Source organism: Hyalella azteca, unplaced genomic scaffold (assembly GCF_000764305.2).
Source record: "Hyalella azteca isolate HAZT.00-mixed unplaced genomic scaffold, Hazt_2.0.2 contig3329, whole genome shotgun sequence".
Classification (NCBI taxonomy): Eukaryota; Metazoa; Arthropoda; class Malacostraca; order Amphipoda; family Hyalellidae; genus Hyalella; species Hyalella azteca.
The window spans coordinates 734-25,699 of NW_025933581.1; the positions used below are offsets into that span (position 1 = coordinate 734).

The window sequence follows — 24,966 nt, forward strand, 5'->3', positions numbered from 1 at the left end:
GGAGTTGTAGGAAAATGACCCGAAGCCCCCGCCTTTTGCAATGAAGCGCAGCCTCCGGATGTCCCGATCGCCACGAGGAATGCACGCGATCATCGAACCTGCTTGCCGGCCGTCGTAAGTTGGCAGATCTTAAGAGGTTAAAAGGTCACCGAAAGTTCCAATATGATCGTTATTGTCGATGATCAGAGATAATCGTAACGTAGAATATGAACGTTAATTCAGAAGTAATGTCTAGTTCAGAGATGATCAATGAAGTTTACGTCCTTTCGTAACTCGTAATTAAGTTGTTCACTTGTTCCAGTCTTCCACGATTGTATGAAATTCGAACATTGCAAAATGTATTGCAATGTATTGCAACATTTACACAACAAATGAACTCCAAACTGAAATATATTAAATTCGCATACAAAATAATTCGTATGGTGCTCGTAAATTGCCGATATAGAATTGAAATAGCTGAATTCAATAGTGGGCTTAGATAGGAAGCACGATTGTTGTTATTATTCAGTCTGCGTTGCACGTTGGCAAAAAAAACGGAATAAAGAAAGCCGATGCTAGGAGAAACTATTGTAGAAAACCACTTTCCTGCATCATAGAATAGAAATCTCGGCACTGAAGAAATAGGCCCATGACCTATCATCCTTATGTTCATAACCATCATCATTATGTGGTCAATGCTGGTAATATGGAAAATAATGAGTATATAAATAAACTGTGTAAATATGAATCTTACAATAAAACCATCCTAGACTGAAGTAAGGCTAAAGAGGCCTCAAGTAATAGAATAGAATAGAAGTGTCGGCGTTGAAGAAATAGGCCCATGGCCTGTTGCCGATTCTTGAACTTTTCGTGACTTGGTTCACAAGGGATCCGGCCTTTGGAACCCGATCTTTCTATAGCTGACGATTGATTGAGATAGCTGCTGGACTTATTGCCTGATCCGTAATTTGCTAGGCATTTTAAGACTGAACATATGCTCCTGCATAGCTTCGTCTAGTCTCTTTTTGAAGATGTTCATACTCTGAGCTTCAACGATGGCTGCACCATTTATTTAGGTAATGACGAACAAATTTACAAATTTAATTATCTCATTTACCGAAATAAACGAGCACTTGGTTATCTCTGTGGCGCGGTGGTTAGCTAGCACCTCTATATGCACAGTGATGGTTGCACCGAGATGAAAGGAGCCATGCAGGCGGAGGAGGTTTCGAGCCTCGCGATAAGCTCACTTGATTTCTCGGGGTCGCTGGTGGACGGTTAATCGTCGTCAAAAAGGTGGTGCTTCCAGCATGGCCTTGTGTGTGTGCCCCTAAACGAACTCTGACTATATGTTATCCGGGGGGTGATCTTCGGGTAATGGAGAGGCGAAAATGAAGAGCGCCCAATACTCACTCATAGCCTCACAGCAGTAAACACTGCGCTCGTTTTCCGATTGACGAGTATTAATAATTCGATATATTTATGAAGCTCTATTTTCGTATTAGATCTTATGTGATATGTTGCGTTGATAAAAGTCAGCATATAGCTGCAGCGGGACACCATAATCAAACTGACCTGAGAAATCGCCTAAGCTCGATTTTCTAATGTGGTTTTAATCGTCTAATGAAGAAAAGTAGTTGAAATGAACTTCATCAAGCTCAGGAGGTAATTTTCATCAGTTATTAATAATATATAAAGACTGCTGGTGTCAGTAACATTCAGTTTGAAGTCGCTGACTCCTCCCCTATAGAACTAAGAAAACTACATATCGGTAACGTCTCTGACATCATTTGAAGTTTCGATAAAAAACTAACGATTTTAATCAATAGTATCGAATTTGCTCAATCCTAGTAACTTACGATTTCAACAAGGGAGCAATATAAGAAATAATTTGAAACTATACGTGATCTTGTGTTGATATGGTGCAGCCGTCGAGAGTTGAACCTGCGAGTCTTGCAATCTGTTGAAGTAATAGTCATGCAGACAAATAATCATCGATTTCTCTACATTTAAGTAAAAAGCAATCAAACCAAATATGAAATTACAATTTAAATGTCAATGCAAAAGTTACGATTGCCGTATCATTTAATGAAAATATCGGTCAAGCTCCATCATGGGTGATATGCACGAAGCCTATGAGCAAAGGACATCACAGTGGTGATGGGACCACACTTTTATTCTAGTGTATCTGGTGAGCAAATATATGTAAACGAAATTTTTACCAAGGCTATATGCGCAAAAAATTAAAATAGCTCATGCTATCTAGTACTGGAATAAGAAGATATTTATTATTCATGATAGAATTATTACTTCAAATCAATAACTTCTTGTAGAATATACAAATGATTTTCAATTAATCATGCAAAATGCAAAGAAATTTCTTCTCAAATGAAGCAATTAACGATGAAATCTAGACTCAGGGCAGTCACAATCGATCTATAATCTGATAAGACATACTGTATAGCCATGTTATGGACATGACTTCTAGAGCTACAGAAGCTCGGGATAACGGCTCAAGGCTGTGCTAGAAAAGCCGCTGCGTCTACCGCGACACGTGCACTCGGAAGGCGCACGTGTTCGTCAGACCTTGCAGAGGTTTATGCAATCATTATAACTAAGATTTGTTCTAAAATGAATCATACATATTAGAATTGCCTGAGAACATTAGCAGGGGCAACTTTGAAGAAGGTATTGCAAATAAATACAGAGGGAATTACTTTGAAGTTGGAATTACACGAAATTTATTATATTTTTTTTAATCTCCTCTAGCAACACGAAACGAACTGACAAATGAGCCCAAAGAAACTAGTCAAGTTCAGTGGCTTTTGCAAGCGCCTAATGCAAATTCAAAGAAAAATGTAATCAAACGCAAAGAAAACCAAGCAGCGTCATGTCACCCAAAGCGATGGGTGTTTTCATATCTGAGAAAATAATTTAATCAAGTCGATTACCGTACAATGAAAAGCAGCAGATACCGTGGTAAAAAGCTGTTTTTAGTCACCAGTTTTCACAGGGTTTTCCAGTCTCCCTCTCATCAACATGGTACAAAAAAGACAGAGAAAACACTTGGGGTGGACAGCTCGACGCTAATATGGCGAAGAATATGCTTTTCATATTAATTACGGTTCATGAACAAATCCTGATATAGAATGCATATTGAATGTGGACTACTAGATTGCATAAGGACGAAACTAATATAATACGCTATAAACAATGAATGAAGTTCTTATATGCTTATCTTACACCAGTTTACCTATATGAAGACATCTGAATGCGAGCTCTCAAACCGCACTTTAATGAAAGTGAACATATATTGTTCAATTAAGCGCTGACACACTTTCTTACCCACAACGGACGCAGTGCCGATACGAGCTTATGTGTGGCCCAACTGTGTCAGGATGACCCACAAAGGGAAAATATGTGCATCTCTGTTTGGTCGAAGTCTCACTCACTTCTCTGGCAGTCAGCTCTCGGTCAACCATGTTCCGCAAACGCAGATCAGATCACTCGAGATGAGCGAGGTGCTCATGCAGAGAATCGGTTTGCCGCTCGAGCTTTTATTTTAATTTAATTCAAGACTTCGTGTAAGAAGAGATCACACCTCTCAGCTTGAGCGCAACTTGATTTTTGTCAGAGCCTTTGTATTATATCGCCATTTCTCGTTTCAATTTAATTTCTGGTGCACTCTCGATCAACAGCCGGATGATTGCCGCTCGAGTTTTCGAGCTGTCACATGTTGTGTGGCGTGCTCTCTGAGAAAAGTATAACCTTGGGGATTAGACTTGGTTACCCAAGGAAAATAGTTCAAAATGTTCAAGTTTTTGCTTCAGAGGAAATAAAATAAAGTTTAGAGAGCGATGGCCGTCTTAGCACGTGTCGCTATTTGCTCCTGTTTACTTGATTTGAAAAAATTTCCAAAGCACGGGAACAGCGCTTTCTATAAAAATTCTTCATGGTGGCTTATTCATAATATAGAATAGAATAGAATAGAATAGAATAGAATAGAATAGAATAGAATAGAATAGAATAGAATAAAATAGAATAGAATAGAATAGAAGTGTCGGCGTTGAAGAAATAGGCCCATGGCCTGTTGCCGATTCTTGAACTTTTCGTGACTTGATTCACAAGGGATCCGGCCTTTGGAACCCGATCTTACTTATTGCCTGATCCGTAATTTGCTAGAAAATTTCAACTCATTGTCGATATTAACTCCTAAATCCTTTTCCGTTGTCGACTTCGACATCATCACTCTGTCGTTGCAACTGTGTCTTCTCATACTGTAATCTTGCTGTTCATTATTCTTGCCAAGGTGGATAACTTTACATTTGTCAGCGTTAAAACGCAGCTGCCACTTAAACGACATTAAAAACGACTTGGACTATTCATTCTAGGAATTTCGTGGAATATTTAAGCCATTTTTCTAACCACACTACCAATAGCCTCCAATAACTGACATGTATTAGATAGTTTCTTACATGCACTGTTATATAATGATCTTAGACAGGTCACTTGTCGGTTGCACCTGACATAGCGTTTTTAAACATATATGTAAAGCATCCCTGGCGTTGAAGAAATAGGCCTGTTCAGGTCGATTATTATACTTTTTTGTGACTTGCTTACAGATTTAATAACTGGTCTTTTGACAATATCTTTCGACTGACGTTGGTTTTACATTGTCACTGGACTTGTATAGGATGAATCGCGAAAAATCTTGATTTGAAAACTCAGTAAAAAAGACACTGGTAACGATATTAGTACAATATAAATTTCACTGAAAAATACATTCACTGCAATTTTGCATCACTTAGTTTTAGTGATAAATCGGACAAATGATGACCCCATTGTAAATGCAGTTACCTAGTCGATTTCTGAAGTTCCGTTCAACTCGTTGAACCATTTACTGACGGGTATGTTGGCGATGGCTTGGCGTATGTTGTTCTTCAAACGACGTGGGTCCTTGGACAGTCAATCTAAACAATTGATTTAAGATAACCCTATATAAATAAAATCCATATCAGGGAATTGGGCCGGCCAAAGAAGGTCACTCACAAGGAGATGATCAAGGTGTTCTTCAAAATGTTGTCTCAGAAGATCCATTGAACATCGTGTTGTAAAGGCCGTGGCTCCATCCTGTTCGAACCAGACATTCATTTCAGTATGTTTCGGCAAAAAAGACGTCAATCATTTGCGTGTACCAAGCTGCAGTCACCGTTACTGCGCGTTCGTTTTACTCAAAGAAATAAGGGCCAATTGTGCCGACTTTTGACATCGCACATCACACAGTTACGCGTTCACAATAGCTGCTGATAGAGTTCACGCAGGTGTGGTCAGCTGACTTCCAGACTCTCTTGCATTCACACACACTTCCACTAGACCTAGAAATCGGCGAAAAATCGTCATCGCCGTGGGTCAACCTTATATTATTTCAACCATGGCGCTCTGCCACGTGATGCCGAAATATTTTGCTGTCTTAAGATGGGATAAAAAATGGAATGAGTCGTGCAGTAGCCATTGGCAGTTTGGATTGAGCATTAGACTGCCTTTTTGGATTGGATAATTAGACTGCCATTTTGTAGTCTAAAGGTCTACCGGATTTTATTCCGTAGCCAAGGAAACAAGATTGCGCTCCCCGCGGCCCACATTTTTTGAGGAGGGTGCATGCCGGAGGACAGAGGCGGGAGGTAAACTTCTACCCAAATAACCCAATCCTGTACTGAACTTACATCAGCCAACCTCACAAGATGGCAGCAATTGTTTTCATATACAAAGAAGCTGAAAACCACAAGCTATAAGCTCTCAGGCCCAACGGTCATCCATCTGGCAGACCTGCGGCTTTAAGTCCACTCCAAGTGGACACCCTGCAAAGAGGAGGCGGGAGGCCAGCTTTGCCAAACTTCACACTTAGTTCATATTCCTTTCCATAGGTAATAACGCTAGAGTGCATAACGGCAGTCGGCAGACATCATCTACAAAGGAAGAGGAAGACTTCAGAGTACTGTTAGTAATGGTCCTATAATGGATGAGTACACTCTCTGGCCTCTGCTTGCTTCAAACGTTTTAAAATTTAGTTTCATTTAAAGTGTCCCTTATTACCCCTAAATACCCCATTCTCATTGTTGGTTCAGGAGGCTTGTATTTTGCATTGGCATCTTAAGAATAGCATATGAAATTTTTTCAGAGATGCTATAGTATATGATACTGATAGCCCAGATTAGCCCTTGCAATCTGCAAATAGCTACCTTTAAAATGAGCCCAAACTTGTTTATGAAATGTTTCATGGGACGGTTTTGAGCATTTTTCTTTAATAACTCCTTACCATGATGGTAAGGACTAAGGAGTTATTAAAGAAAAACGCTCAAAACCGTCCCTTATTACAAGTTTACAACATTTGACGGTATGAGCAAGCATGCTTAAGCGTTAAGCATTGGCTGAAGACCTACGTTGCTATTATCTTTTGGCAATCGGCAGTGTTTTGCTTGTCTGGATTAGGTACGGAGTTTAAGCATATTCTGCAGCTTCTAGTTCTGAGGCTAAGTAAAGTTAATCATGTTAGTGCATCATGCATGGTGAAGCTTGGCATTGGCTCTGCCTCCAGTGCTTATTTAAGAGTAAAATTTATGGCCTATGGCTGTGCCTCCTTTTGAAGTCTACCTACAAAGGCTAGTGTGTGATTCTTTGAAAACAGAGAGAACAAAAAAAAAATTTCTTGATTTTACTAAATATACTAGGCAACTTAGGCCAGGGCTGATGTAGGTTAAATTGACCATGATCTTGGGCATTTTTTCTTGTTCATGGATGGATGGCTTCTGCACAATAGTTTTTACTTGGCAACTTTAGCTTGTACTTGGCAGCAATTTTCTCATTTCTCAATAGCACAAAATAACAATAGCTTCTTCAATTCAATCATAGGTCACTAGGTGACTGTGAAAACTTTGGTGTACTCATACTGAATAACTAAACTGAATAATATTAATACTATAAAAATTTTGAGCTGAAATATGTGGACACTTGACACTTGGGCCGCTTGGGCACATAATTGAACACTAACACTACTGTTGCTGCATATTGAAGCTAGTATGGAATATATCTACTTGGCGAGCCGCGACTGAATTTTTAAAGTGCAAACCGCAATTTTTTAATCAAACAAAAATTTATGACATTCGAGCCGCGAGATTTCATACCTACTGAAATTATATGATATTAGAGCTGCGATATTTCAGACAAAAATAGGACTTTTCCAGACTAGTATTGAAGTTTGAACAGTGAACACACACTGACCATTTAACACTGCTAACAGTTACAGTGGGTTTTGTTTTATAAATCAGGGGTAGGGTCATCATAGACATTATTACATAGCAATACACCCACCAGTGTCACCACTTGACAAATTGGCAGTTGGCACTCACACCACTAGGCATAGTGAATTAGTGAGGTTAGTGCAAACCAGAGAATCTATAGAATCAGTTCATTTTAAATTTCCTCATTTACTCAATAGAAAAGACTTGAACCAATTTCTTATACTATAGGTATTGTTTAGCCTTGTATGATAAGGTTGATTATGTTGATATGCATGATCATGAATCATGATGATCATGCATATATATCAACCAATCAAACCCAACCCAGTGCAACCCAAACCAATTAAATCAAACCCAAGCCAACCTGATTCAATATCATTATCACCCAATTGATACTAACCAATTTCAACCCAATCCAACCAAACCCAACCCATTGCAATTTAAACCAATTCAATCCGATCTAACCCAATACAATTTAATCCAATTCAAGCCAATCCAACCCAATGCAACCCAGCTAAATTTAATCCAACCCAATTCATTCCAACATGATTCAACTCAACCTAATCCATCCCAATTCAACCCAAATCAAACCCAACCCACTGAACGCCCAGTGCAACGGTGCAACCCAAACCAATTAAATCAAACCCAAGCCAATCTGATTTAATCTCACCCAATTGATCCCAACCAAATTCAACCCAACCCAATCCACCCAAATCCCCAAGCTGGTCTTTTTAGCTAAGCAAGAAAGTTATTATTACCTATAAAATTTATTGTTGATGATTGATACTTTTTCTTTTTCAGATCACTAGGTACTTAAATAGAGTTGCAAAATGTCACGGATTCAGAAACTTCGCCTTCAGGGGATACGGAGTTTTGGTCCTGAGAAGCCTCAGGAGATCAAGTTTAAGCCTCCTCTGACTCTCATTCTTGGCCAAAATGGATGTGGCAAAACTGTGAGTAATTTGCCCACTCAACAAATTGCTTTTTATTTTTTTATTTACCAGAAAAATGTTTGTTTTCTTCTATGAATAGGATTCTGATGGAAAAAATCTAAATTCCCTACTCTTTTGAACCACTAGGCTAATTCAAATCTTGACTAAACATTGCATCAAAAATTATCAACATTTTGAAAATTGTTCATTAATTTATTCTTCTTTTCAGACTATCATTGAAGCTCTTAAGTACATCACAACTGGTGAGAAGCCACCAGGTTCAAATGGAGGACGCTCATTTGTCCACGATCCAAAAATATCAAGAGAAGTCAAATCAAGGGGACAAATCAAACTCAGAGTTATTACTGCTGCAGGAGAGAAGGTTTGCTCTCTGATTGGTTTGCATTAGAAAATTTTCTGTTCTATTTCCTGTTTAGTATTCCCATAGAAACTAAAATTAATACACTGTTTGTTAGGATTGTAGCAAGTAAAGCTGCTATGTTCAGTCACAGTTATAGCTAGAGCAGGGTAGTACCTATATGATGCACCAGGTTACCTAATTTATGGGATAATTCATAGGAAAGTTGTGACTGAACAAATTTTATCTATGAAACTGAGAATAAGAAAGGAATCTAATTATTTCAAAATTAAATTGAGATTCAAATCCTGTTACAGTTATTTTTGGTAGACTGTGTTCTTTGAATTGTCTAAATTATTTGTCTGTCATGCTGTATACTACATGTTAATGCTACAAGGCACCCATGTACCTATACCAACCAATGGATGGTTGAAGCAAAGGTGGGCAAAGGGAGGCGATCAGGAAAGATAATGGAAGGAGATGATGAGAAGAAGCCTAGAAGGCAGCCTGTCTTTGTGTTGTGATGCTCAATGACAGCTACCCTAGCAGCTGACTTGTTGCGTTAAAGAGTTTTTCTGGATGATTTTAGAAAGCAGGCAGTAGATATGGAAGTGGCACAGGAGTTCTAAAGAGAGCTGATCAATTTAAGATGAGACTGTTATAAATATATACCTACATGTGGTAGTAATGTTTTCCTTTTAGGAGCATTTTTTGATGCCAACCTAGTATTTCAGTATATGTAGGTATGTTGGGAGTTGGGTGACTGCATGTTTTTTGCAGTGACCTAGATATGGAGGGTTAAAATGAATCAATAATTCAATGTGACTCCCTAGCTGCAAAGAGATTGTCTTATGGAATAAAGCAGTGCAGTTTTAGTTGGTGAGTGTTGAGAGATAGTGGTGGAACATATGTCCAAGGAATTGGGCAACACCATGGTGGTAGACCTGCCAGTGAAGTCTGAAAATGAGTTCTCCCAAATCCATTTTGATGGGTCTGAGCTATTCTCAGTCTAGGTTGAAATGGAGTAGGCTTTTAATGGGTAGTTAGAAACATACCGGTATTGGTTGACTAGGACATGGAGATGGCCCACCCTGGGAAATTTTTGGATATAACGAGAAGTCAAGATTTTTAATTGGCAGCAGAGCCAACAAGGTTTTGGTATAGGTCAGGGCATGCTACCATAGATTTCACTTGAGCTGATTTTTAAAAGATTTTCTTATCTTAGATTTTTGGTTTAACTTTATGAAATAGCAATATCTGTGATTTTTAAAACATTTTCTCATCATAGATTTTTGGTTTAACTTTATGAATTAGCAATGTCTGTGTCTCTGTGGGATTCTTAGAAGCCCATAATTAGTTTTTTTAACATAATATCGAATGTCTAGGTACACTATTGGATTCTCAGGAACAAGTTATCAATACAGTGAGTTGTGAAATCCTTTTTTCAGCAGGATCAATAAATTTATTAAATTATTTCATCCTAATTACTGTAATCATTTCATGAATCTTCCAATCATAGGCATCACTCTGGTTGATACTTCTTTCATTCAAGGAATATGTTGACTGATAGTAAAATAATAACTTGCATTGAACTCATTCCTCCAGTATTGAACTCCTCAATATTTGATATGCGTTCTATTTTTCAGTTTGATTTGGTCCGGTCTGTGGAAGTGGTGCAGAAACCTCAAGGATTGAAATTTGAATCTTTGGATCAAACCATCACTCGCACTGGTCCTGATGGCCAGAAGATCCAAGTGTCCAACAAGTGTGTGGACTTTGAGTTGGAATGTCTCAATATCATTGGAGTCAGCAAGCCCATTCTTGAGAATGTGATTTTTTGTCATCAGGTTTGTAATCTTAACGGGTTGACGCCGAAGTGGAACATATGCATGCATACAACGAACTGTATTTCTCTAGGACAAAGTGGTACATAATTCAGGGTTGGCAAATGGCCTAAAAAACGGCCTAGTCTGCAAACAAAAAAGGTCAAAAAAGGCTTATAACTCAATCTTAATTGAATTAAGAAGTACCCCTATCATAAATGTTAGACGGCCAACACAATTGAAAAAACTAAATGGCAGAATTCGTCCGGAAAAAAAGACCGTCTAGCAACCCGGTATTCATAATAGTACAAGAAATAAAATAATAGTACAAGATGAAGCAATCGGAGCCAACGTTTTAATCATATTGAACACAAAATATTCTGTATGGTTGAATAATTTTACGTCATTAATTCAGCAATGCTTATCGGAGTATGAAATTGATTCATGGTAAAATCTTTTTAATCAAATAGCATTTTCACTACAATGAATATTTGCAAGTTCTAGCAAGTTTCTTAACATCCAATCAAATTTTTTGACATTTTGTAATCCCATTGTCACATAAGGCAAGTATTCTAGCTATCAAATCTTACCCACATAATTATTAGGAAAGAATTAATTGGAATCTTGCAGCATTGAAAAATATATTTAGGAAAGTAATTCTTGCAGTTTGGTTTCAGGAAGACAGCAACTGGCCTCTAGACGAAGGTAAAAAAGTTAAGGAGAAGTTTGATGCAATTTTCAATGCAACTCGTTACATCAAGGGCCTAGAGACTATGCGCAAGCTCAGGGCTGAGAAGAAGCAGCAGATGATAAACATGACTGAAACACTGGAGTCGCTGAAAGACATGAAGGACGAAGCAGATCGTAAGAAAACTGAGCTCGCCACACAGCAAGGGCTTCTTGACCAGATCAAAGAAGCACAGGATAATTTTTCTCAACGCAAGCGGCCTTTACTCAAGAGAATCCAGGAAATAGAGGAAGTAGAACACGGCATTGCCAAAATTTCTCATGATCTAGGTGAGTCTAATGTGATTTTGTTTCCCATCTGTGTTTACGTAGCCAGTGGCATCTTCTTGGCTCACCACAAAAGCTACTATATTAAATTTTAAATGTTGACCTCAGTTTGAATTCCATCATATTTTCATGTTTTGATTTCTAAATTGCCATTACCCCTGTCGTACCGTGAAGGATTTGTTGAGAGATATGCTTAATGAATGTCCATTGTTGTTTGATATTTGTATTGTTTTTTTCTTAATTCAATTTAAGATATTCGAAATACAATGTTCTGAATCCATGTGAACATTTACTTAAAATTGAAACCGTATTGAATGCGTGGTATATTGACCTTATTCTTAAATTTTTAACACCTTCCATTCTTATGTTTTGGTTGTACTAGAATGCTTTTTAATATGCTTATTTCCACACATTATGCTTTTATTGCATGTGAATACGCTCAGTTCATGAAACTAAAAATGATAATAAGCTAGTACTGATAATTATCTAACTGCTTATTTCTTTTTTTTCTCCCTGACTTTTGGTCGCATGACATTAAATTACAGGAAGCAAAGAGAAAAGAATCTCGATGCTCGAGGAGATGAACACGTCAGATGCGGCAGAGCAGAGCCATCCAATGGACTGCAGTGACGAGGAGCTGCGCAGGAGGATCTCTGAGTACCAAACCACCCTGAGTCTCAGGAGGACTCAGATACACAAGGTTTTCTATCGTTCATGATGTATAGATAAGTAAATGTGAATATTTATTTATTCTGAAATCTTGGATCTGTTTCCGGCATGGATAGAGATAAATAAATACCTAATTCCAAAGTTGTTCGGTATGGAAACTCTATGTTCAGATTCAAGGATCAATTTTGTATTTTCTATCTGACAAAGGACCTGACTACATATTTCGTTAGTGGTAGTATTCCTTAGAAAAAAGTGTGGAATAACTCAGTGGAACTAAACTACTAAAGTCACGGAGAAGATTCTTGTAAATATATGACTTAGATCCAAGATATGCGGTTGTTTGTTTGCTTGGCAATCTGAACAACGTACTCGAGAAGTCTGTTCTGGACATGCTGACAAATGTTAAAACATTGAAAAATGTTCAAAACTCTTGCAGGCTGAGCGCAGCATTACAGATGTGAGCCAAGACTTGAAGTTGCTGGCCACCAAGCAGTCGGAGGAGCAACGTCTCCTCACCAAACTGGAGACCGAACTGGAGCAGCACCAGGCTCGGGTACAGGACAGAAATAAAGCTATTGCTAAACTTGTGGCCTCTGCTGCAATTCCTGCTCTTCAAGGTGTGTTTATCGCATTTATGAAGAAAAATTAAGCTTCTAGCCACTTAGCATTGTTTCTTTTTTTAACAACTAAACAACATAGGCTAATGTGACACGAGTTATTTTTTAACTCCGTGTCTTTATGCAGCGTCAATTTACCATTAATAATGCATTAGGAAAGATAGATATGTAGTGTGATCCATCATTGTGTAATTACTCCTAAAATATAGTATTCCATGTAAATTTTTTCTAATTATATTTTACTACACATAAAAAATGAGAATATTTCCCGACTTGCCCCCATGAATAGAAGACTTTACAATGGAGGGTTAAACCAACAGGTTAAACCAGTAGATTAACTTTCTTAGCCAAAATTGCAAAATTCTGTGTTCATTAGAGGTAAGTGGTAACTCATTGCTTTTTTTACGCATATGAGAAAGCACCAGGTTACATGGCTTCACTCGCAACCATCACAAAAGAGCTGCTATTCATACAAACGAAAGTAAAAAAAAACTGTATGGTTTCACTCACAAATCTCCTACAAAATATTTTACCAGCGTTCGACCAGAAGGGAGAGTATGATGAAGATGACGCTGAGAGAGCCATGAAGAGCGGCAAGGAACACGTAAGGCTTCTGGAACAGCAACTGGAGTCTAGCAACACGGACATGCTAGCCAACGAGGAGGCTCTGCAGTCCAGCATCAACAAGCTCAGGTTTAATGCTGGCTTTTTTCAAGCCATATATGATCTTGATATTGCCTCAGAGTTATCACATTAAAGTACTGTTCATCGATAGGAACCGGTCTAATGCTGGCCTTTTCCCTCCTATAAAGTTTCATGGTATTGCTTCCGAGTTGTTTTGAAAATTACTCTGATTGCATTCAGGGCAAGCTCTTTTGGGTTTAAAAAGCTGTGAATTTAAATGTCTGTAAATAAGATCTGTGATAACGAATTGATATTTAATATCCATACAGATCGCGAGAAGCTGCACTAGAGCAAGAAGTAAAAGGTCTAGATGACCGTATTGCACAACTGCAGCTGCAGGCTCGTCAGAGCTCCTCGGAGCTACGGAGAATGGAGCGAGAAGTACAACTCTGTGACATTGATGTGATACAACAACAAATTTCTGACGTGGACCAAAAGCTTCTTATTAAAGAGCAAAGTTTTGATGAGCCTCAGGTGAGTGTATTATTGTCAAAGTTTCTTAAGCGTTTTGTGGCAATAATAGTTACATTCTACGTTAAGCTCATAATCTATTTATTCACGTTTAGTTTTGTATATGCTAAAGGGTGTGACGTAGAACACACTTTTCTTAGTTTCTTACTAACAATGGTCCTTTAAGAACATTAATACGATATAAGTACAAATTCACTACTAATAGAAGCAAAGACCTTGTACCCTAACGAATTAAAACTAAGCAAAATAGTTAGCCGGTCACTAGATGAAATCTATAAATTGTCGTCTGCGCTAGCTAAACAACAGAATGATATAACCACGCTAGAGAAATTTAGCATGCTATCTGACGTGCTAGAAGGCTTGATTGTCACTGGTACCCATTTAATCTCAGTTAGTGAGAATCTCAATTAGCTCGTAGAATCTCTACTTCTGATCTTTCCTTACCTCAACTAATTTCATTAGGTAAGATTATCCTCGTATGAAGTAAACCGAAATGTCCATTAACGTACCAAGCAGGGTTAAAAGCTGTAAGCATCCTTACACTACTTTTCCTTCACTATTTCATTTTATGTTCTGAGTTGCGAGCTTCTTAAATAAAGTGATCAGTTTCAGATTTAATATTTCTGAGGTATCAAATCTAGTAGGAGGTGAAACTAATTATAAATTGATACTAATGAATAGCGGTGGTTATTTACAGGTGTTGGCTTCATTAGAAGAGATGAAACAACGCCGCCACGACTTGACGAAACAACTGCAATTACTGAAAGTACAGCAAATGAAAATGAATAAGCAGGCCGCCGCTCGCTCAGAACTCGATATCCATACAAAACAAATGAATGAAATGAGCAAGAAAATATCGCTGCTGTAAGTCCCAATCTACTTTCTAAATTCTGATGTCGCTCTTGCCGGGTTCCCGTTATCGCAGCTCTTGCACACAGTAATTAGAGTAATGTAGGGATTTTATTTATTTATTTGTATTAACGACGAAAATATTTGTAGAAAAAGTAACATGGTTTGGTGGCATCTTAAATCGGATATCATTGTGAAAAGATTTGGGAACCACGACTATAACTTTTATAAAACTGTTTAATAAGTGAGTGTGAATTATTATGGCCCTCATGCCTTGCATGAACTTCTTATGGAAACTAGACACGGACACCAAGTAACGGTGTTTTTACTTTTTTGTGAAAACTATATTTTTTTATTGAAATGTGACATTCTATTTGAATACGTACCAATATTTGTTCCATGTAGCTTTTGGCAGTGATGGTGAAACTCGCCTACGTTTTCAGGTTCCATCAGTGTAGAGGTGTTTTAGAACGCTTACTGCCGTCCAACGTCACTGAGGAGACGCTCAAAGTCGACTACGATGCTTGCTATAAAGAATTGGTGCGTATAATATTACTAATATTTTGACTATATAATATCATAATTAATATTGTCGTTTCTATGTGTGGACTATTTTGTGAACAACTTCAATGGTGACGAATCCTGAAGGGTGAATAATGATTCCAGTATATACATTGTATATATATATATATATAATTATTTGATTCATCCATGCAGGAAGGCATTACAGCCTTGTTGATTTCCGACCTTCTCTAATGACCAAAACCTCACCACCAGGCATGCTCATGCTCAAAACCTCATTAGTTAATGTATAAATCCGATATTTCGTTTTGCAGCTCAAGAATGTAAATGCCAACAAAACGATGTTGGAAACTCTGCGTGAGAAGCGCTCAAAGCATCAAGTCGCCGTCGACAGTCTGCGTCGTCAGCAAATGGAGAAGGAGAAGGAAATTAAAAGTATGCACGGCGCTGTCCTTACATACGCCTTTTAGGTTTTATTTCCTTACTTTTGAAGAAATATACTTAGCATTAGCGCTTTGAATTGTTTACCTAAACGTGAACTGCATGTTTGAAATGTTTACCTAAACGTGAACTGCATATCCTTAAAATTTCCAGGCTTTTATTGATCGTTGTTCTGACTGTGACGTTTTAACCAGAAATCAATCAAACCTACCGACTTCTAAGTATAGAGTTGGATTACTAGCAAAAACGCTTGCAAGGAGCAGCTTTGAAGGGACTCCCATTTGGCAAATCCCCATTAAATTTTTTTACTAGTATCACATCCTAAAATGTATAATAAGGATACGAGTATTAGCTGTGGCAGATCCCAGGGGGAAACCAACGCGACACCAAACGCTGAACTGTACAGCGGAACAAGTTGGAGTAGGGAACCATAAGAATATGATGTGACCACCTAAATCTGCATCGATCAAATCGACAGTTGGAGATGACCGGTAATGACTTGACGTAACTGAAGTCTGCAGCATGCGCAGGAAATAGATGGCGTAATTCTGACTTGTGAAGAATTCAACTTGATTATTTTATTGAAGGTTTGGAGGAGCGTATCAGCGACGTGTGCCCCGACCTGCCACTGGAGGAAGCACTGAGCCGCAAGAAAGACCAGGTCGAGGCGCTGCAGCGCGAGAGCGGCGAGCTGGAGAGCACCAAGACGGTCATGGAGCGATACGTGGAGAAGCTCACTGTTGAGGACTGCTGTCCTCTGTGTCATAGGGACTTCGCTGCCAAGGAACAGAATCTTGATCTCCAGAACGAGGCAAGTTTCTTGCATTTATTGATTGGGCTCTTGTGTCAATCATTTGATTGGAAACGAGAAAATAATTATGAATTCCGTGAAACTGTTAATATTCTAACAAGCTATATTCGTTTAGACTAACGAAATTTTTGTTCCTTCTGGCCTAGCTTTCTCACTGACATGATCATGGCATTTGTGTAGATGTGACATTTTTAATAATTCAAGCTGGAATATTTTTGTATTATATACCTGAATTGAGCCATTTAGCATTAAAGATGTCAATTTGTTTGTTTTTGTTTGTGCTCAGCTGCGAAGCCGTCTGAGCAACTTACCAGTTCGCCTGCAGAGCGCAAAAGAGCGCCTGAGCGCTTCAGAGAAGCAGTTTAATGCTCTGCTTCAACTGCAGCCTTTCAGGGAGCAGCTTCTCGAAGCACAGGCAAAACTCAGGAGCATTCAGTCAGTGATGTTCTTTTGTGTTTACAATTGCAATTTCAACTGCGATATTTATTACTGTTCTAAGCAATGAACGTGATCCGTCCTGCTGATCTTGCCTGTTGATTAATTTATTTGACTTGAAAATTTGCACTGTATTCAAATACAAGGGAAACTTTATTTATTATAACCATGAAAAGTTTCAACTAAATAACTCAAAAATTTATTCTAAGATGTTCCCACTTTAGAAGATAGTTGAACTGACACCTTTCTAGAATTTTTCTTTTGCATCATAGGCAAATAATTGGTCAGCAGTATGAATGCCATTTCTTCCAAAGATTGTGTAATCCACTAGACGATCCTGGCAATTGTTTTAGTCTTTGTACATAAAATTATTCATTTGCTGATGGTTGCCCAAGTCCGACACCCTGACCCTTGCTCACTCCACCTCCTGTGCCCCGTTGAAGAAACATTGAATTGATGCATTAAAAAAAATTCAATATTTAACATTGAAAATCTTACTTGACTGTAATTTAATTGATCGCTATTGGGAGCAAAATATCCTTTCCCAGTAATATCAATAACGAACAAAACAGTGGCATTATTTCTTTCATAGTAGCGCACTATCTACCCGCGTTTCGTTCTTCCCGTCAGTACACGATCATTCGATTTCAAACTTCATAATGCAGATGGTATTTTAGACACTCCATCAATAAATCAATCCATAAGATTAATTGTCAGATCCTTGAGCAGAAGAAAAATTTTATGTTTTTTTAATAATATAATCTTTTCTTATTCCCAATCATCGATAGTAATTCATGTAGATTCATTGATTGAAAGTGATGTAATATTGACGTAATAACTGTACATGTAAGTATTATAAGTATTAGTATATTTATGAGTAGATATACAAGTTAACTATCTGATGAATTATTATTGATAATAATTATTTATTAGTATTCATTGACTTGCTGCATGTTGACAAAAGGTCGGACTTGTCTCGTCCGTTGTCCGAGTTAAGCCGCGTCAAAGAAGAGCTCGACGACTGTGAGGCGAACTTGTCGCTCTACAACAGCGAGGCGTCCATGTGTCAGGGCGTGCAGGAGAATGTTGTTGCTGCTGATACCATGGCCAAGGCTAGGGCAAAACTCGCAGCCAAATGTGAAGAAATTAAATCCAGGCTCGGCGAACAAGGTATCCATGCATGTCATACAGTGATAATGGGAGATTGAAAATTCTTACAAACGAAATCAGAATAGGCTCATGAAATTAAAACTGTGATGTAATCTTTAGACAATTAGGAAACACGATCGTAGTTCGGTATTTATTTACATCAATCGAAGAAACTATGAATGCATTATTTCAAAGCATTCATTAGTGAGCGGTATAGTGGAAATGACTTAACAACTTCTTGCTAGCTGAGTTGGAGTAGAGCTAGGTATTCCACCATCGTATTCCCTATTCTAGCACATGACACAGAAATTAAAATCGTATCTCACGTACTGCGCTCCAGAAAGTCGCGAATTTATCACTGTCGTTTTTTAGATGGCGGTGCTAGTCTGGAGGAGACGACTGAGCGCTTAGCGTCACTGGAGCAGCAGTTGAGGGGCGTGACTGATGAGCTGGAGGCGGCTCAGGCGCGCTATATGGACGACAAAGACCTGCTCGTTAAGCTCCGCAACACGAGGAACGATCTCGCCGCCAAGCAAATCCAAGTACGACGTCGCTCAATCATATCTTGCTTATCTACGGTCTACGGATCAATTGTATTTTTATCTAACACAAAAGACTATCTCGCTGTCATGCATGTCTTGCTGTTAGATTTTTCTCCACGTCCTTGTGTTGATGTAATTTCAAGCTGTAACCTGCATTTTGTTCCATGTTTTTGCAGTGACTAGGAAAATGTTGTGTTATTATGCCTTGTGCCCATTTTTATTACGCGAAGTTCAATCGGACTCGAACGCAACGCTGCGGCCATACTTAATCATTATTTTAGTTTTTTTTGTGTTGCACATTTTTGTGCAGTTCTAATTTGTTATTCTCGTGCTTCTTTCGATACTTTCAATCCACTGCCCTTCTCTAGCTAATGACTAAATTGTTCTACGGTATAATATATTTATATAATATATTCCGTATAATAATTGTTCCGAGCTATGTCTCAGAAAGAAGGCCCTTGTGCGAAAGTGTTAAATTATGCGTATTTGTGCAGATGAAGACTAAGCAACAGGCGGTGGAGAAGAAGCGTGAGGAAGTGAAGCGTCTGGAAGAGGAGAGCTGCAAGGAGCGGAAGAGCAGAAACGAGCGTGAGGAGCTTGTGGGCCCCGCCAGGACTGCCGTCAAGGAAGAGCAGGCCAAGAAAGATGCCGCCGTGGCACGACGACATCTGCTCGACAGAGAAGCTCGAACTAAGGTATAAGTTCTTCAGTTCAGGATGAGGTACAAGACACGGAAGTTCGAACTAAGGTACAAGTTCTTCAGTTCAAGTCGAAGTACAAGTACATCCGACTTGGTCTTTAAGGATCTAATCGTGACTATTAGATTTTCTTGTTTATATGAGGTGGTTTTCATAATCTTAGTACTTGTTTGGGACGTAGCAGTCCCAGGCCACGATGGATCACCGCCATAATCGATAGTTAAATGTTTTGTAGAAACTATTATTTGTGTGTTACAACTTTTCTGTATAACAACTTTAACAAGAATTCCATTATGTAGAGAATTACTGGGCAATTATACAAAATAATACAAATAAACTTTGTATGTAAATGTAAAAGCTTGTCATTTAGCCATGACTAGGCTCTTCACTAAATTAAGTCAGTAACCACTCAGTTGCTAAGTTTTTCTAGCAACTCAAAGAAATGCGATTCCTTAGCTGCACATAATTTGGGTTATATCAATGGTTTAAAAGGATTCGTGCATTTTATTTCCCGATTCAATCCTATTGCCTGGCGCAAAAAAAAAAAATTGAATAAGATTGACTGTTGGTGCCACAATTGTTGAGGACGGATTTTTTTTTGGTGAACTGCCGTTCGAGTCTACTAGAGAGACCCAAAAAGCCGTTCTGTTTTTTTATTTATTAATCCAAAATCTTCTTCTAAAATTTGCTAGAGTGAACTCTAAGTCATTTGGGATAGTTCCGAAAGTTCGTCAATACTTCTACGTCGATCTTCAGGGATTAGGTCCCTAATTTTTGTAACTTTTTCCTTCAGTGTGGTAAGTAGAAGGAGGACTTGAGATAGGTTGGTGACCAATTGACATTTCTCTTTTATGATGCTTGAAAACCACTCAAAAACCTTCTTTTTCCCACAACATCATTACTGCAGGCTGTTTGTAGCCTTTCTTCCCCATTTTTTCACAGAAGAATGCAAAATTTTATGGCACACGTTGCTCACGAAAATCAGACATCATCGAAAAATGAAGAGCGCGCAAATGAAGTGTCACAAAAAAAAAATAAGATAATAGAACATGGCCTTCTAGGGCAGAAATGCTGGGCACGCGACAGTATTGTAATCTTACCTTGCTGTGTTCTAATTTGTCATATATTTTTTGTTCGAACGCCTAAAATATGAAATGAATTTCGTGGTCTTTTAGAAGTTAACTCATACATCATTTCTAGCCTATTATTTTATGCTTATTTATCTGTTTTTTTACCCTAAACTTATCACTTGTGTTTGCAGATTGAATGTGTTCGTGAGCTCCTGAGACCAATAGAGACCCTGCAAGCGAGTATTAGGAATTTTATGTCAAGCAACAGTGAGTTGAAAATCCTTGCGAGCAAACAAGAAGTACAGAAGTTGCGTCTCGAGGAGCAGGAGAAGCAGAAACTGAAGGAGCAGCACGAGACGAGCCTCAAGAAGCTCGAGAAAGAGCTTGTAAACGAACGCGAGTATGAACGCAGTCTTAATACTGAAAAGAAGATACGGGAACGAAAGCGAGAGGTCGAAGACATACGGGAGGAGGTGATGCTTCTGAAAGCTAAAATTGCTTCCTCGCAACAGGAGTCCTTGACGTTGGAGAAAAGTCGTCTCTCCAGAGAGTTTCACGAGCTCGAGAAAGAGGTAACCGTCGTCTGTAAAAGTCGTGCAGCCTCGATTGATTTCCTGATTTATTCATTTGTATTTAATACGTGTTATAAAATTGTGTAAAGCATTTCGGAATTTGGTCCACGAAGTTACAGGAATGCGGTGCTAGTTTGAACATGGAGGTTGAATTTTTCAGGTGTGCCCTTACAATAGAATTGAACATAGCTTGGATACATCTATCACTGGATGGTGTTAAATTGAGTATTGAAATTTTCAGTGTTGTTTAAAACTGATTACATGATTAATTTTTTTCTTTTGTTATTGATTGATTATGCAGCATCTTTGACTGTGTTGTTCAGTCCTAACGTTTTTCGAGTAACTTCCTGCTGCTTCATGTTACACTTCAACTTACAACCATTAATAAATTTTACTTGCATACATATTTATACAGTTGAACTTGAGTCGCGGTCGCTCCGATGAGGTGAACAAGAGAGTCCGTGAGCTTCAGCGAGACTTGCAGCTTCCTCAGTTTAAGGAAGCCGTGCGCAAGTATCGCGAGAAAATGCTACTTATCATGGTGTGTTTCATGGAAGGTTCCTTCTTGTTGCTCCTTCCTCGTTTACTTCACCTTTTGATTTTCCATACGTCTTTATGAATTTGAACTACAACTATACTTTTTTAGAGCTTATAAAGTTTTTGTTTCCCTGTGCTAGTACCGAATTGCGTTTGAATTTTGTTATTTATGCTTTCATTAAAATGTCATTGTAATAAACTTGAATATTTTTTAATTGTGTAATATTCAGTTATCGTATTATGCTTGCGTTAGAATTTAACTGCAAATTTCGAATTTTATGATTTCTTGAATTTAAACTGAATTGTTAGGTTATTGAATTGTTAATTCTTAACTTACAGTGTACAAGGACCGCGTGTGAGGACCTGAACAAATACTACAAGGCTCTCGACACAGCCATCATGAGGTTCCATGCCGAGAAGATGACAGCCATCAACAGGATCATTCACCAGCTCTGGAACTCCACCTACAAAGGCAACGATATCGACAAGATTGAGATCAAAACGGATGAAAATGAATCTAAAGGTAACTAGCTTGCGAGGAAAAACTATAAGGTATTAATACCCTATGTGTAATCGAGATTGGGATACAGATTATGTTAACTTGATAGGTAAATGATTTAGCTATGATTATAATGAGCACATTTAGGTAGACAAAATCCATGTGTAGAATAATTAATTTTGATTTGGAATCGATTCGTCATCCGTCCAAGAATAAAGATTTTTGTTGACATGAATCTATTTCGTTCAGATCGCTCCATTTTCGTCTGATATTTCTTACACTGATATTTGGTCGGCATTATTGTCCTGATGTAAGAAATATTTGTTACCGTGGCTTTGATGGGCAACGCGTATATGTATACAAATAAAATACTCGGTAGCAGAATTGTTGGATTATCTACTTCTCCTAGCCTTATTTCACTGCCAAATTATACGAATAAAGATTATATCCTCGTGAATATAACGTCAACAATTTTCGTGTCGCCAATTCTAATTTCGTCGTGTCTAATGATTTCTACTGTTTACGTGTCTCCAACCTAACTGTTTACGTCTCTACACTTCCTCTATTTACCGGTCCCGACCAAACTGATAACGTCTCTATCTCTACACTTCCACTCTTTACGTGTCTCCAACCTGACTGTTCACGTCTCTACACTTCCACTAATTACGTGTCTCCAATCTAACTGTTTACGTCTCTACACTTCCACTCTTTACGTGTCTCCAACCTAACTTTTTACGTCTCTACACTTCCACTTTTTAGGTGTCTCCAACCTAACTGTTAACGTCTCTACACTTCCACTCTTTACCTGTATCCAACCTAACTGTTTACGTCTCTACACTTCCACTCTTTACCTGTCATCACATGACGTGTCTGATAACTTAAATTGTTTGTGTCTTGTCACTTGAACTGTTTACGCGTCTGAAACTCGAAAAGTTTCGTGCAGGTGCGGACAAGCGGCGCACTTACAACTACCGCGTGGTGATGCACAAGCGCGAAGTGGAGCTCGACATGCGCGGCCGCTGCTCGGCCGGTCAGAAGGTGCTCGCCTCTCTCATCATCAGGTATGTTGGATACTGGTCGGCAGCTACGGAACATTCCTATAAATGCCATGTTTTCTGCACCGTGACTTCATGTAATATTGCACTTAATAAAGTTATTATATTAAAAATAAATCGTGTACTTCAGTGTACGCTAAGCGTTAGGCTTACGTTAGATATAGAAGAAAAGACGAACTGAGCTGAAGTAAGCAAAAAAACTATAATTCAGTACTCACTGCAGTGAGTGACAGAGAACGCATTTTCTCGTCGACGAAAACTTGAGGTCACCGACAGATGGACGGACAGACAGACAGACAGACGGACGGACGGACGGAAATGGCGAGCACAATAGTGCATTTTTTCCATAAATGAGAAAATGCGCCAAAAACCCTCTGTTTATTTCAATTTCGTGACTTGTTTTTTCACTTGATAGTTTGCTCTAAAAAGGCGGCCACCTCGTTAATCTCTGCGCAAAGTACAAGAAATGCAAAATCGTAATTGAAATGTTTCCTGTATGAGATTCATCACATGAATTAAATATTTTTTGATTGAGAACTTTTTCGTGGAAATGTCTGAACTGGCCACATTAATTCCATTTTTCTGCTACATTTCCACGATTTTAGTTAGATGTTCTAACTCTTTATGACGCGAGGGAACACATTCGCATGGGTTTCATTGCATTGTTTCGACAAAGGTATGATAGTAGGAGATTTTATTTGTGGTTTTTCATTACAACGTTTATTCCTGCAGTCGAATTTTTTATTTGGACTTGAATTGCAAGTATTAAATGTATAACTTTTATTTCGTCAGATTTCTGATGTAGTTATTTCATTTTGTTGGATTTTATAGAAGTCGCTAACCAACGTGGCATCGCTTCTGCTGAGACATAACGGAAGATAGTCCATTTGTTACTCAATTGAGCGGGCCTTTCATAGGTACAAGTAGACCAAACACTAATACTAACTTTTACAAAAGTAATATTACTTACGATAATTTCGTCTTTCAGGATGGCTTTAGCAGAGACTTTCAGCAAGAACTGCGGCATACTTGCGCTAGATGAACCAACGACTAACTTGGACCGCGATAACATCCGATCTCTGGTGCGGTCTCTGGTCGGGTGAGTGATCCGACACACAGGCCCATTATTTTGAGTTACGATTTAATATTTCCGGCACATAAAATTCCACACTTACACAGATCACCTTTTTACTTCAGCATCGAATTCTATTAATTTTTTAAATTTTAAGAATAAGAAGAGTGAAGTCGCACGGGATTTTGCCGCTTGTTTCATAGGCATTTCTTCATTTCCTCGAATCTCTTCTCCTCAGGATCGTCAATCAGCGCTCTCAGCAACGCAACTTCCAGCTCATCGTCATCACCCACGACGACGAATTCCTCAGTGGGCTGGCTGAAGTCGACCAAATTCAAGATTATTATAACGTGCGGCGCGATGACCGGTCTGTATTTAATTCACCGTCAAATATTGTATGCATGATTAATTCTCAGTTACATAGTGATTTACATATTGGTTTCATTGATTGAGTTTTATCTCATTATTTATGAATAATACAATATATGTCTAATTTCAAAAATTTCATCAATGGCATGACATGTTTTTAGATGAGTGAGTAGGTTAGTTATCTTGCAATGTAAAAATGCACGGTTGTGTTCATAGAGTTGGGTTAAACTTAATAATCATAATCTTGCTTTTCACCATCAATGATCTCAATGAATTTTTACAGTGGGTTCTCATACGTTCATCGTGTGGAATTGGACCAGACGCGACGATAACGTTAGCTTGAAGAAGAAAAATTCTTTTGGACGAGTTCTTCAGTTCCATAGCGTCATCTTTCACGCACTCTTCTAGTAAAAATTATTTTTTCATTCCATATGGACACAATCCTAAAGTCGGCGAAAAGTAAAGAAATGTTACGTAAATTTTGTGTTAAGATTCAATTC

At 38.4% G+C, this 24,966-nt stretch overlaps 1 protein-coding gene across 1 annotated transcript; it reads left to right on the forward strand.

The window, feature by feature from the left end:
• Positions 1 to 8,076: 8,076 nt before the first annotated feature.
• LOC108664412 (DNA repair protein RAD50) lies at positions 8,077 to 24,945 on the forward strand. Its single transcript, XM_018150988.2, has 23 exons — positions 8,077 to 8,230; positions 8,439 to 8,591; positions 10,214 to 10,414; positions 11,068 to 11,407; positions 11,950 to 12,104; positions 12,510 to 12,690; positions 13,227 to 13,383; positions 13,644 to 13,848; positions 14,543 to 14,709; positions 15,138 to 15,234; positions 15,531 to 15,651; positions 16,245 to 16,468; positions 16,755 to 16,903; positions 17,868 to 18,073; positions 18,425 to 18,594; positions 19,089 to 19,289; positions 20,554 to 20,934; positions 21,350 to 21,475; positions 21,811 to 21,994; positions 22,914 to 23,031; positions 24,014 to 24,124; positions 24,336 to 24,464; positions 24,750 to 24,945. Exons 1-23 carry the CDS (start codon positions 8,108 to 8,110, stop codon positions 24,796 to 24,798), a joined length of 3,948 nt encoding a protein of 1,315 aa, XP_018006477.1. The 5' UTR covers positions 8,077 to 8,107; the 3' UTR covers positions 24,799 to 24,945.
• Positions 24,946 to 24,966: the final 21 nt, after the last annotated feature.